This window comes from Humulus lupulus, chromosome X, assembly GCF_963169125.1.
Source record: "Humulus lupulus chromosome X, drHumLupu1.1, whole genome shotgun sequence".
In the NCBI taxonomy this organism is placed as follows: Eukaryota; Viridiplantae; Streptophyta; class Magnoliopsida; order Rosales; family Cannabaceae; genus Humulus; species Humulus lupulus.
The window spans coordinates 185687927-185700939 of record NC_084802.1 but is presented as its reverse complement, the minus strand read 5'-3'; the positions used below and the strand labels follow the sequence as shown (position 1 = coordinate 185700939).

General features: G+C 30.4%; 2 protein-coding genes across 3 annotated transcripts; one reads left to right on the top strand and one right to left on the bottom strand.

Annotated features, from left to right (window-relative positions):
* The first annotated feature begins 5738 nt into the window (after positions 1-5738).
* LOC133807222 (28 kDa ribonucleoprotein, chloroplastic-like) lies at positions 5739-8069 on the top strand. 2 transcript variants are annotated; one of them, XM_062245408.1, is made up of 5 exons: positions 5739-6191; positions 6322-6420; positions 7082-7363; positions 7490-7617; positions 7735-8069. In XM_062245408.1, exons 1-4 carry the CDS (start codon positions 5832-5834, stop codon positions 7613-7615), a joined length of 867 nt encoding a protein of 288 aa, XP_062101392.1. In that variant the 5' UTR covers positions 5739-5831; the 3' UTR covers positions 7616-7617; positions 7735-8069. The 2 variants fall into 2 exon arrangements, with proteins under 2 accessions (XP_062101392.1, XP_062101391.1); XM_062245407.1 differs by having other exon boundaries at positions 7490-7642.
* A 1639-nt stretch (positions 8070-9708) lies between these two features.
* On the bottom strand, positions 9709-10426 carry LOC133807221 (agamous-like MADS-box protein AGL62). The gene has a single exon (XM_062245406.1). The coding sequence runs from the start codon at positions 10415-10417 to the stop codon at positions 9791-9793; it is 627 nt and encodes a 208-aa protein (XP_062101390.1). The 5' UTR covers positions 10418-10426; the 3' UTR covers positions 9709-9790.
* Between the last annotated feature and the right edge of the window lie 2587 nt (positions 10427-13013).

Genomic DNA, 13013 nt, shown 5'->3' with positions numbered 1-13013 from the left:
TCTCTAAAATTTACTATTTACTATCTACATTTAAAGAAGGGAATAAAGCTTCTTCAAACAAAAATTAATTAATATTTTATTATTTTTATTTTTTTTTTCTCCTTTAAAGAGTTTTTAATTAATATTTAGTACTTCTTTTATTTAAATGAATAAATAGTATTTAAAAATATAATAGTTAAATAATGTAAAGAAAAATATAAAAAATTGATTTATGGAGTGAAGTAAAATATAAAAAATGATATTTTGGTAATGTATTTTGAAGTATAGAGTAGAAATGCTAGTATGAGTGCTCTAAATGTAGATAAGAAAAAAACAAAAATAATAGAGGAGCTCCAAAATAAATAATGATTTTAAAGGAGCCAGTAAAGGGGATGTTGGCACCTTAAAACCATTTCCAATGTAAGATGTAAATTTTGTGTCAAATTTGGCACAAAAAGTGGGTCAATGCTATATTTGGCTCAATATTTGTAATTGTGCCCCAATATGCACAGGATGGAAATTAACTAAAAAAATAAGGAAATTGCATTTTATATGAGATTTTTAATAGTGTGCAAAAATATGGTTTTTTTTTTAATCTATGACTTTTTTTAAGAATTTTCACTTTTATGAGTTTATTTTCTCATTTTTTATTTTATAAAAGTTGGTTTATGTCATAGTTTTACTCTTATTCAAGTTTTATTAATTTAGAATGGTATGTTTGTAATTTGATTATTATTTTATTAGCTTATTTGTTTTTTAATATTATTTTTATATAACTAATTTTATATTAAATTTTTCTTTGGTTGTTTTGGATCTTTTTTTTTTTTTGGTAATATGAATTGTGTTTATTTATTTTTATTTATTATAAACATTTTTAGATTGTAAGGTAACCAGTTCTTTGATTGATCTTTGACAGTTATGTAAAAAAAAATCTTAGAGCTAGGTTAAATAACATGTACCATAAGGGGTAACCAGTTACCTTGAGAAGAGTAATCTTCTGCCATAAGAGGGGTGACAGTTTACTCATATTAAATATGAAAATAAACATCAAATTTGAAGGAAAAAGAGGAAGAACACTTCATTTAAAAATGAAGAAAAAGAAACTATGATTTTAGTAACATAGGTAATCAGTTACCATATAGAACCCAGAAATATACACACACATCAAAATGTGAAGGTAATCAGTTACCCCCATAAATATACACACAACGAACGGGAAGGTAACCAGTTACCCCTAGAAATATACACACAAAGAACGGGAAGGTAACCAGTTACCCCTAGAAATATACACAAAAAGAACGGGAAAGTAACCAGTTACCCCCAGAAATATAGAAAAAAATTCAGATCCGCCATTTTCTCTCTCTCCCATATTCTTCTCTTCCCTCACCAAGAACCCTAGCCGCAGCATGCCTTTCTGCCGCCTGGGTTCGTGTCTAGTTCACCTCCCTGCATCACCTCCGACCATGAACCACCTTCCTCCCTCGCCTCCGACCACCACTAGAACCCCTTATCCCCTGCACCTGAGCCCCGTCATTTTGGGTCTGGGTGCGCATCGACACCACGACCGAAGCTGGAGGCTGTTCGTCGTGGAAATGGTGGTGTCATGCCTGGGCCCGCGCTCAAATGGGGCTCTCGAACGGAGTTAGGGTCTCGGACGAGTGGGGCTCAGGCGAAGCTGGGGTCTCTGATTAACATCCAAAACGTGCATTCACTAAGCAGTGATTGTAGTTTATTAGTGATGAAAAATGCACATTTGTTGATTTTAATTGTCAAAATAAATTAAGTTTTAATTAATATTTTCATAGAATTAATATGATTTATTTTATAAATGAAAATATTTGATTAGAATTTAATTTATTGTTGTTTTGTAGGAATCAAAGTGCATTTTGGCATAGAGAAAAAGAAAGAAGAAATAAATAAATAAAACTGAAGAAATGATGAAAAGTTTGTATTTTTGTAACTTGAAGCCCACACTAGGCCCAGGCCCGCCAGCCTCTTTCTCCACCTTCAGCGCCATGTGGCGCCCTCCCCTCGCGCCACGTGTCCCAGGCTATTCTCAATTCCCTTTAGCCGCCCAAGCTTCAATTATCCAATGTGACCATCAGCCATATCATATGCCATACGCCCCAGCATATTTCCTCACGCCCAAATACACATGGAAGCTCAACTTGGCCCAGCAAAGCAGCAAGCCCAAGTGACCATCAGCCAAACCTTCTCAGCAGCCTGCCTACGTGGCACTCCCTCATTGGCTGAAAATTGGTCAAAACCCTCTTGTGTCACCAGCCATGTTTTGTGGGTATTGGGCTTTGAAAATTGCTATTTTGAGCTTTAAAGATCATGTTTTTGTAGTATTTTAGAAAAAGAGCATTTTGACTATACACAAAAATAGCTAGGGTAATATTAATAATAAGATTTGATTTTTCAAAATCATATTTTATTATTAATATTTCATATTTATTTTATAAACCTCATTTTGTTGTTTAATTTCTTTTTAGTCATTTTCTCCCTCTATAAATAGGGACTATTCTTTCACATTTTCTATGTAATTTTTAGGTAGCAAAACTCTACCAAATTTTAGTCTCATTTCTCATATTTTCTCTCTAGAATTTCATGAGAATGTCTAGCATAATAGGCTAACCTTTTTAGGAAAGTTAGGATGATCCTATATGCACTATGACTTTGTTTGGTATTTTTGATTCACCATGTGCTTAAAGTTTATATATTTTAGTGATTTATTTTCTTTCATCTCTATTTCTTCATCTTGTTATCTATATTTATGTTGACTAATAGTATATAGATTTTGTCAAGCACTTTCTATGTATTATCAAATTAGTGAAAATAATATACATAATATCTTTATCATTTTCTCCATCTCACGCATATATATGTACTTTTGCTAAAATCTATATAGAATTAGTCATTCTCTTTCTATGTATTTTATAAATAGTAAAAGTAATATTTGTGTTAGGTTTTATGTCCAATCTTTTATTGCATTATTGCCAATTGGTATAATGTCATTTTTAGATTTCTCATAAGATTTATTTCATCATTTTATGGTAAAGAATATTAATCACTTGAATGCATTTTTGTGAAATATATTTGTGCTTTAATGTTAAATCTTCAAAATAAATAGTTGGGATGTGAACAATCTATTTGTGTAATTTTTGTGAATCAAATATCCAAATAAATAAGTATGCATATTGGTGATTCTTGATCCTTCCTACTTGTTACCTATTGTTACATCACATTTTAATTTATCTTTATTTCTAATCTTTAAATCTCAAAAACAACAAAAATATCACTTATTCTATTTTCTTCATATTATTTATCTCTAACATTTATTTATTGATTAACTTGTTTCTTTACCTCCTTGTGGAATCGACTGCCCATCTATACTACGACTACCGCTAAGTGGAAGTCACGTTTGGGCGTTAAACCGTAGTGTAGATGCGCGGTCGATTCCACAAGGAGGTAACTAAGAACAAAAGTATTAGTAGAAAAATAAACACAAAAGATTAGTACAAAGCGACGGAAATAGAGATTTGAGATTTTTTTGTTGTCTTTTTTATGAAATGATAAAATGAGACAAGTGAAATAAAAATAAGATGTAATCAAGAGTTGAAAAGTAGAAAGGTTTCAAGAATCATCCATATGCTTGTTTAGTTACTTAGTTACTTGATTTACAAAATTACACAAGTAAATAGTTCACATCCCAACATTTACCTGGAAAATCTAACATTAAAGTCCATATTCTTTTCTAATAAAAGTCCATTTGAGTTATAAAGTTCTTTACTTTAGGAGCACGATGTTAGTCTTATGAAAAATCTAAAAATGACAAAATACCTAAGGGCAATAATGTAATAGAAGATTAGACATAAAATTATGTATCAATATTACTTTTACTAATTAGAAACACATAGAAAGAGCATGACTAATCCTATATATTATTAGCAAAAGTAAATAAAGATAACAAAATAAAGATAAGATTGAAATAACATAAACAACTCAAATGCATTATATTAATAATATAGTAAATTAAAGTAGCAAAATAGCATTACTAGCTTATAAAGCCATCCCTAAACTTCCTAGAAAGATTGGGCCATTATGCTCATCATTCAAACAAAATTCTAAAAGAAAGTAAGTAAATATTTTGCTATAGTTTTTTTTTTTTTACTCTCCAAAAATTACATCTCAAATGTGAAAGAAGAGCATTTATTTATAGAAGAAGAAAATGGCTAAAAAGAAATTAAACTACAAATGAGGTTTACAAAATTAATCTGAAACATTAATAATAAAATATGATTTTAAAAAAATCAAATCTTATTATTAATAATAACCTAGCTATTTTAGTAAATGGTCATCATGCACATTTTTCTAAATTAATACAAAACGTGAGCGTCAAAGCTCAAAATGGAAGGATCCAATGCCCAAAATGCACACAAAATGGGTTGTCAGCACAATGTGGCAGCTGATGGCATTGACCAACTCACGACCAATGGGAGAAAGCCACGTGGCGCAGCTGTCAACAGGGGAAAGAAGCAGGCAGCAGGCGGGTTGGGTCAGGTGCGAGTTCAGGTTAGGTGGGTCTAGGCATGGGGTTGCTGGGGACGCGAACAAGTGGCGAGCGCAGGAGCCGCCAGGTGGTGCTCGGTCCCGCGAGAGAGAGGAGAGAGAGGAAGCGGGCTGGGCTACTCTTGGGCCGACTCCTACTGGGCTTGGACCACAAAAATGCCAACTTTTAATTCTTTTCTTCAATTTCAACTATTTCTTTCTTCTTTTTTTTTTTTTTTTATTAATGTCCAAATGCAATTTATTTCCTGAAAATTAAACACAAATAAAATAAAATTAATATTTTCAATTATAAAATATATTACAATAGATTCATGAAATATTAATTAAAACTTAATTTATTTTACACTTTAAAACTATTAAATTGACATTTTTGAGCACTAATCAGTCTCGAACGGTTGGAGCTGGCCTGGGTTTCACGGAGGTGCGCGCCTTAGGTGAATCGCATGTGGTGAGGGTGGGTGGTCGAAGATGATGGTGGAGATGGTGAGGCAAGCGAGTGGAAGACAAGGGAGGTGGCGGCTAGGGCAAAAGGAAAGAGAAGAGAGATGGGAGGGAGAGAACCGTGCGATTGGGTTTGGAGAAAGAAAGGGTTTGTACGGCTGGGGTTTGAGAGAGAGAATGGTGGAATGCTAATTTACAATAGTACCCTTGTTTGGCTGATGTGTTTTGGTTTTAAATTTAACTTCCATATTTTAGTTAGCTAGTAATTGTGCTTCCCATACTTTAATTTTTTCTTTAATAAATTTTCCCATGCAAATTAAGAAAAGTATAATTATCATATTTTTGTACAGTGAAGACATATAAAAGCCATATTTTTTAAAAAATTCCCTAAAAAAGTTATATTTATTATTGTGTCAAATTTGACTCATTCTATATCTTGTGTCAAATTTGACACAACTTTTAACATGTGTCAAATTAGAGAACACTTGTTAGAAAACCATTCAAGCAATAATTTTACTAAAATGTACTAAATATAACAATACAACATCTTTTTTGGCAGTCGGCCATTTTAAACTTGTCTTAAATTATCTTTTTAAACTTCCTATCTGCGTTTTCTTTTATTAGTCGACTGTTAACTACTTTAAAACGACATTAATTTTAAAAAACGACGAACACTTTAAAAAACGACAAACACTTTAAAAATGGCAATAATTTAAATTTATCATCCAACTTCCTTATCCAAAAACATAAATTCTTCGTCATCATCAGTGTTCTTCAATCCTTCCCTTCTAGTTCAAGTCGAGAACTCGAAGCTCAGCAGAGTTGGCATCTCTACGAGTATGGCTTCACTCCGTCTTCTTTGCATCCCCAACAACAACAACACAGAAACTCAGTTCCATTCCCATATCTCTGCTTCTTCCACCTTTATCATGCCTCGTAGTTGTAGCTTTCCCAACTCTCTTAAACTCGCCAAAACTATCAATAATAATAATACCAATTTCCTTCTCCATTTCTCTGCCATTCCCCATGACCAAGCCCAGGCTCTTGAGTCTTCTCCTCCGGTACTGACTCAAAGCGAAGAACTTGAGTCAGATTATAAAGATAGATTCAGATTGTATGCCCAGAACGTGCCTTGGGATTATACGCCCCAAGATATTCGTGCTCTTTTTGACAAGTATGGAACTGTTGTAGGCGTTGAGGTGAGTTTTCTTTTTCAATTTTGTTATTATTATTCTTTGGTTTTTTTTTTTGTTCTTTCAGGGCTTTGGTTACTTATTTTGTAGTGTTTTGTGATCTGGGTTTGTGTTGTTTTTTGCTGTGGTGGCTTAGCTTTCTATGTATAACAAGACCAAAAACCGGGGCTTGGCATTTGTTACAATGGGTTCACCTGAGGAGGCTCTTGCGGCTCTCAATAATCTGCAATCGTATGTAAGCATGTAAATTTCTGGTCTAATCGTCTCTCTCTCTCTATACAACAATGTGTCATGTAAAGATGAATTTTTCCAACCCAAAATGACAATATTGAGAAATTTTATTTTCTGTCTGATGTTCCCTCTATACTTGTTACGGTTTTTTGGCTATATGACTGGTCCTTCTGCCATTCGCTAATGACAAGTGTGATTATATTGCTCAAACATTCTGTTATGTTCTTGACTCAACTTCTTGTTGTTCCTTCGTGTATATATACTTGTGTCCAGTTCTTTGTAAAGAGTAGGAGAAAACTGAAAGAGTGAGTTTATGCTTTGTTCTTGGAGTGTATTATTCTTGAGCGTTTACTGTTTTGATTTTGAGTACTGAGAATTGTTGTATTGTACACTGTTAATTAGAGCAATAAGATTTACTGCCTACCCCGAGGACGTAGACCCTTTTAGTGGTCGAACCATATATATTCTGGAGTTGTGATTGATTGTTTTGATCACTATCTGTTTGTGATATTGCTTGAGAAGTTATGAAGAGAGTTTGGTTTATTCTCTTTCATTATCTTATCTATCTATGCAGTTTTGTGTTTAATTCATTGTGTTGACTGAGTACGCTTATCAATACTAAAAGAAATTTTTATTTTACTCCTTTTAACAAATGATATATATAGGAAGTGGAGGGTCGTGTTCTAACACTTGACTATGCCAAACCAAGAAAGAACAAATTTGTTCAACCTAAGCCAGAAGTCACATTCAATTTGTTCGTAGCAAATTTGTCATTTGAAGCAAGAGCTAAGGATCTCAGAGAGCTGTTTACCAATGAGGGTCATAGTGTAGTTTCTGCACAAGTTATATTCTATGATGAAAATCCAAGAGGGTCCTTGGGATATGGATTTGTGTGCTTCAAATCCAAGAAAGAAGCTGAGGCAGCTCGTACTTCTGTTCAAGGAAAGGTAATTTGGCTGGCTTTCTTCATCTGTTTTTTTTTTTTTTTTTTGATGATTTGACAACATCATAATAAGCATTAGGCCTATTATAATGCAACTTTATTAATAGTTGTTTTTTTTCTTCTTCCCTAGTTGTTCATGGGAAGACCGATTCGAATCGAACTTAGTAGAAAATTTGTGAAACAATCAGCCAAAGAGAGTACTACAGAGTGTGAAGAAGATACTTCACTGGAGTTGAGCTCTGGTATAGAAGTATAGATGTGAGATTTTGCTTAATAGTTTATTGTGAGTCCTTATGCCAATATTTTTGTTAAATTTGTTATTTACTCCATTTATATCTCTATTGCTAATAACAACTTCTCATTAATTTGGTTTAGGAGAAGAGGGTTTGAAGAAGCAGTGGCAAGGCTGATGTGAGCTGATAAGCTGTGTAAACGCTCCTCTGCTAATAAAGTTTTTTTATTTGTATTGAGCTTTTTTGGGTAGTGTTGCTATTTGACACCTTAAGGTATCCAATAACACACGAGGTGACACCTTATGGTTGGTTAACGATATCTTATAATATCTATTAAATTCAAATATGTGGGACCTGATATTAAATTGTATTAATAGCGTTATGACACCTTTTTATAGTGTTGGGCACCAGTGATGCCCCTTAGCATTTATCTTTTTTTGGGGTGTTTGCTTATTATTATGTATTTCTTTTTGTTAATTCTGAAACTCTTTATCACTCCAAATTGATAAAAGAGAAAACTTGAAATCTTTTTTCCCATGTATCATCACTCAATTGCTATAAGCTATAAATTGAAATCTTTTTCTAGCGTAGCATGTAGTTGTAGTTACACTCATTCTCCAATAAGAAAATTAGGAATGTGGTAATGTGTCGTGAGATTTTTTTGTTTTGACTACTTTTCTTATTTCCATTAAAAAAAAAAAAAAAAAAATTTGTGTCAACTGTCAAGTAGGGGTGAACATTTTACTCGAAAAATCTGCAAAACCTACAAACCCGCCCGACCCGCAACCCGAAAACTCATTTTTTTGGGAAAACTTGTCGGATTCGGGTTAAATCCGACCCGAACCCGAAAAAATTCAGATCGGGTTCGGGTTCAAACCCGAAATCTGAAAAATGGTATTTTTGGAAAAAAGTGTAAAAAATGGTATTTTTTTGCACAATTTGGCTTTTCGGCCCAAAAACCAATTGGCCTAGTCCAACCCAAAATTTAAAAAAAAATGGTATTATTGAACAAAAGTGTAAAAAATGGTATTTTTGCAAAATTTGGCTTTTCAGCCCAAAACACAAATGGCTCAGCCCAAACCAAATCAAACCCGAACCTGAATAAAACCCGAAACCCGAAAAAACTCGAAAATTTCGGATCGGTTTCAGTACCATTTTTTTCAATCCGAAACCCGTAAAACTCAAACCTGATGAACCTGAAACCAGACCCGTGTACACCACTACTGTCAAGGTGTCGTTTTTGTCAACCCATTTTAAAAAAATAGCAAAATAAATTTATGTTCTCCATGAAGAAGGATTGTTGGTGAAGGCTTAAACTATGTATTATGTAATTGTGTTGTAATTTTTATTTTATTTTTTTAAAATGAACCAAACCTCATTGATTTGAGTATTTAAGTACACATTATGAATAATATGTTATGTAATTGTGTTGTAAATTTTATAATATGTTATATAATTATGAATAATCATTTTTGCATCATATTATACATTTAGCAAACAATCGGGATCCGGGTCATATTGTGTGACCTGGTAACAAAATGAGTTGTGTTCGTATTTATATTAGTAGCATATTTTTATTTTAAAATTTAATAAATTTTAATTAAATTTTTTAAAAATAATAAATAAAAATAGATTTATCAAATACTATTTTATGTTTAATTGTCAAATTTTTAGTCAATTAAATAAAAAAAATATTTTTTTAAGTATTACTAAACATCACCTTAATAATTGCATCATATTTATGTTTATATATGATATCATAAACATTTTGTGTTTGTATCAATATGTTTATATCACAAAATGAAACTTGACAGACTTTTTACTCACTAAACTCACCAATTTAGGTCATTTAACATTCAGAATGGTAAAATTTTGAATGTAATTTATTTTTACACTTTTAATTTTTATTATATAAATTCTTAAAAAAAAAATCTGAATCCCTATTTTATATGTAATTGAACTATTTCTTTCTAATATGATAGAAGATAGACAGAGGAAATGCTAACAGAAAATCCAAAATAAAAATAAATAACCTAGTAAAATGCAAAATAACACAATCAATATTATTATTATATTAACGATCAAAAAACACACCAACACAACAGTAATAGTTTACTTTTTTTTTTATACAGACAGTAAAAAACCAATAAAACCATCAATAATAATAATAATAATAACAATAATAAATAAAAGGTAAATTAAATATTCAAGCCCAATCTCCAATCACCACCATACGACGTCGTCTTAGGAAGCTCCATATCCGAAGCCGGAGCCTTATTAGCACCGGCGGCGGTGACTTTATTTCGAAGCTCAATCAACATAGACAAGTGATTCACCAACTCTTCAAACCCCATATCCTCCACCGGATTATCCCACCACGCGCCGCCGTTGCCTCCTCCTTCTCCACCATTATTCTTCTCTAAAAGCGACGCCAGTCTCGCTTGCCTGATCGCTTGCTTCTTCTTCTTCTCAGCCTCTTCCAACTCGGCCATGGCTTCCACGTAAGCAGCAGAACTGGTACTGCGCATATTAGCAGCAGCACTAGTATCGTTATCGGGGGGTAGTACTACTGTTCCGTTGAGATAAGAGCGAACGACGTCGTCTACGGATGGGTGGCCGAAGCAGAAGAGTTTGCCGTTGGGAGAGAAGACGATGACGGCGACGTCGCAGCCACAGAGGACGCTGATCTCGCCGGCTTTCTTGAAGAGACCGGAGCGTCGTTTGGAGAAGGTGACTTGCTTGTTGCTCTTCTTTTCCAGTTTCTTTATTTCGATCTTTTGTCTTCCTTGGGTTCTCTTAGTCTTAGTTTTCTCGAAGGAAGCCATGGTCGTCGAATATTGAATTGAATGGAATTGTAGAAGAAAAATAAGAATGATCAGTTTTTACTTTTTATTATATATAAGCAATGCAATGCAATGTATTGACTTTTGTTTATTTTTATAATTAATGATTGTTTATGATTTTGATTCCTTTTTTTATGTTAAGTATTCTATGATTTGAAATTGAGTAATTTTTTTTTCTAATTGCCAAAAATTGAGTCCCAAATTTAGGAAATTTGATTATACTTGGAAAGTAGTCTCATTTTTATTAACCAACGAACAATATTCATTAATGAAAAGAAAAACTTAAAATATCATTAACATTTTGGTAAAAATTTTGCTTTTAAATTTTTTAAACACAAAAAAAAAAAAAAAACAAAAACAAAAATTAATAAACGTGTTTGATAATTTTTATTTTTTTATTTTTTTAATAATATAAGGGATTGATTTGAAGAATAGAAAAAAAAAGTCGAAAATAGTTTAAAAAAATTTAAAAGTGAAAAAAAAAATATTTTCAAAATTTAATAAATTTTAATTAAAATTTAAAAGTATAATAAATAAAAATAGATTTATCAAAAATATTTTATGTTTGATTATTAAATTTTTAATTAATTAAATAAAAAATAATTTTTTTTAAGTGTTATCAATCAGCACCATTATTTGTGTCTTTTTTCTTTTCTTATGATTTTTTTTTACTGAATTGCTCACTTATTGTGGAAGTCATCAAAAGACTTTGAAAGTTTTAGTAATTAAAAAAAATATTGTAATTACTATATTTGTCAAATGTCCTTATATTATGTTAGAGAAGATTAATATTCAAATAGTTAAATTATTCTTTTTTCAAAAATAAAAAATAAAAAAAATGGTTAAGTTATTCACAACTAGCTAGCTAGGAAATAAATAACTTTGAGCAAAAAACAATGAAATAAATAACAATTTTTGCTAATTGACTGAATACATATTATATCTCTTCTATACAGTAAATGTGTAGATAATAGAAATTCTTAGTTTTAACGGTTTTTTATTTTTTTAATGTTAACTTTAATAGAATATTCTTATATTTAACGGTATGTTGTAAATCCTTAAACTTAAATAAAATAAAATAAATAATTCAAAAATTAAAATATGATATTTTTGAGATATTTTACAATGACAATTATTTAAAAATTATAAATAATTAAACAAATTAAAATAAGATATTTTATAATGATAATTATTTAAAAATAATAAATAATCAAATAAATTAAAATATATTATTTTTGAGATATTTTACCATGATAATTATTTAAAAATAATAAAATGATATGTTTTATAACTTAAATAAAATTTAATTAAACTTAAACTCACTTATTAGAATAATATCATATTAAACATATAATATAATCTATTGTTAATTAATAACAAATTACTTTTTTTTAAAAACTAGCAAGAAACTTAAATTTAAAATCCAAGTATAATATTTAATATTACATTAAACATTTAATATATAATCTCTTGTTGTCACACCAAAATTAAAAAACTAGAACAAACATAAACTTAAACAAAAATAAATAAATTATTTAATTAAAATATAATATTTATTTGAAATTTATATGATATTAATATAAATTTAATAAAAATAATTAATAAATTCTATAAATAAAAATAAAGAAACTTGTTTGTACCTAATATACTAAATATATATAAAATGTAAAAATTGAAAGAAAAAAAAATTTATATTTATTTTTATAAAAATCATAAAACAAAAAGAAAAGTTATCAATCGCACCACTTGGGCTTTGTTTGTCCACAATTGGATAAAAGAAAAAAAGCTTATCGGCTTTTAATCCAATTAATTTAAGTGTTGCTATTTGGCACCTTAAGGTGCCCAACACCACATGAGGTGTCACCTCATGATTGGTTAGCGATACCCCATAACCCTTATTAAATTCAAATAAGTGGGACCCGATATTGGATTGCACCAATAGCGGTATGCCACCTACTTGTGGTGTTAGGCACCAGTGGTGCCCCTTAGCAATTCCCAATTAATTGAGCATACTAGAGCTCAAAATTAGCAACGATTGAATTTTGTTTATTTATTATTACTAATAGAATTTTTAAAAATATTACTAACTTTCTCAAATTAAAGTTGAAAAAAAATTCATTAGACCTAGATACATATTTTTTTAAATAATTATAAATATAATGTATGATTTTATTTCTTACCTTTATACCAAAAAATATTGTATATAACACAAATTCTCATGTCATATCCCCTAATTATGGGGGTCAATACTCAATAATTTTTCAAATTCTCCTGTCATATTTCCTAATTATGGGGTTAATATAGTTCTTAAAATTGTATAGAGGATTAATAAGACTATTATTAAGGACATCCATTTTCCATTATTATAATAAATCAAGTCTATAAACAAAAAAAAAAAACTTTCGGATTCAAAATATAATCCTTTATCATTGCCTAAACCACAATTATATAATTTCTGAAAAAAAAGGCACAGTTATATAAATGATATCTATTAGAAACTTCTCCTAATTAAATATTTCAATTTTTTATTACGAGCTAGTAATTTTTTTTTCTTTAAAAAAAAAGTTAAAGAAAAGTG

Bases quoted from the DNA above. Each gene is read 5' to 3' on its own strand.
- LOC133807221 (XM_062245406.1), bottom strand. From the start codon at position 10,417: ATGGCTTCCTTCGAGAAAACTAAGACTAAGAGAACCCAAGGAAGACAA.
- LOC133807222 (XM_062245408.1), top strand. From the start codon at position 5,832: ATGGCTTCACTCCGTCTTCTTTGCATCCCCAACAACAACAACACAGAA. The intron at 6,192-6,321 runs GTGAGTTTTCTT...GTGGTGGCTTAG, and splicing joins GAACTGTTGTAGGCGTTGAG to CTTTCTATGTATAACAAGAC. The intron at 6,421-7,081 runs GTAAGCATGTAA...TGATATATATAG, and splicing joins TCAATAATCTGCAATCGTAT to GAAGTGGAGGGTCGTGTTCT.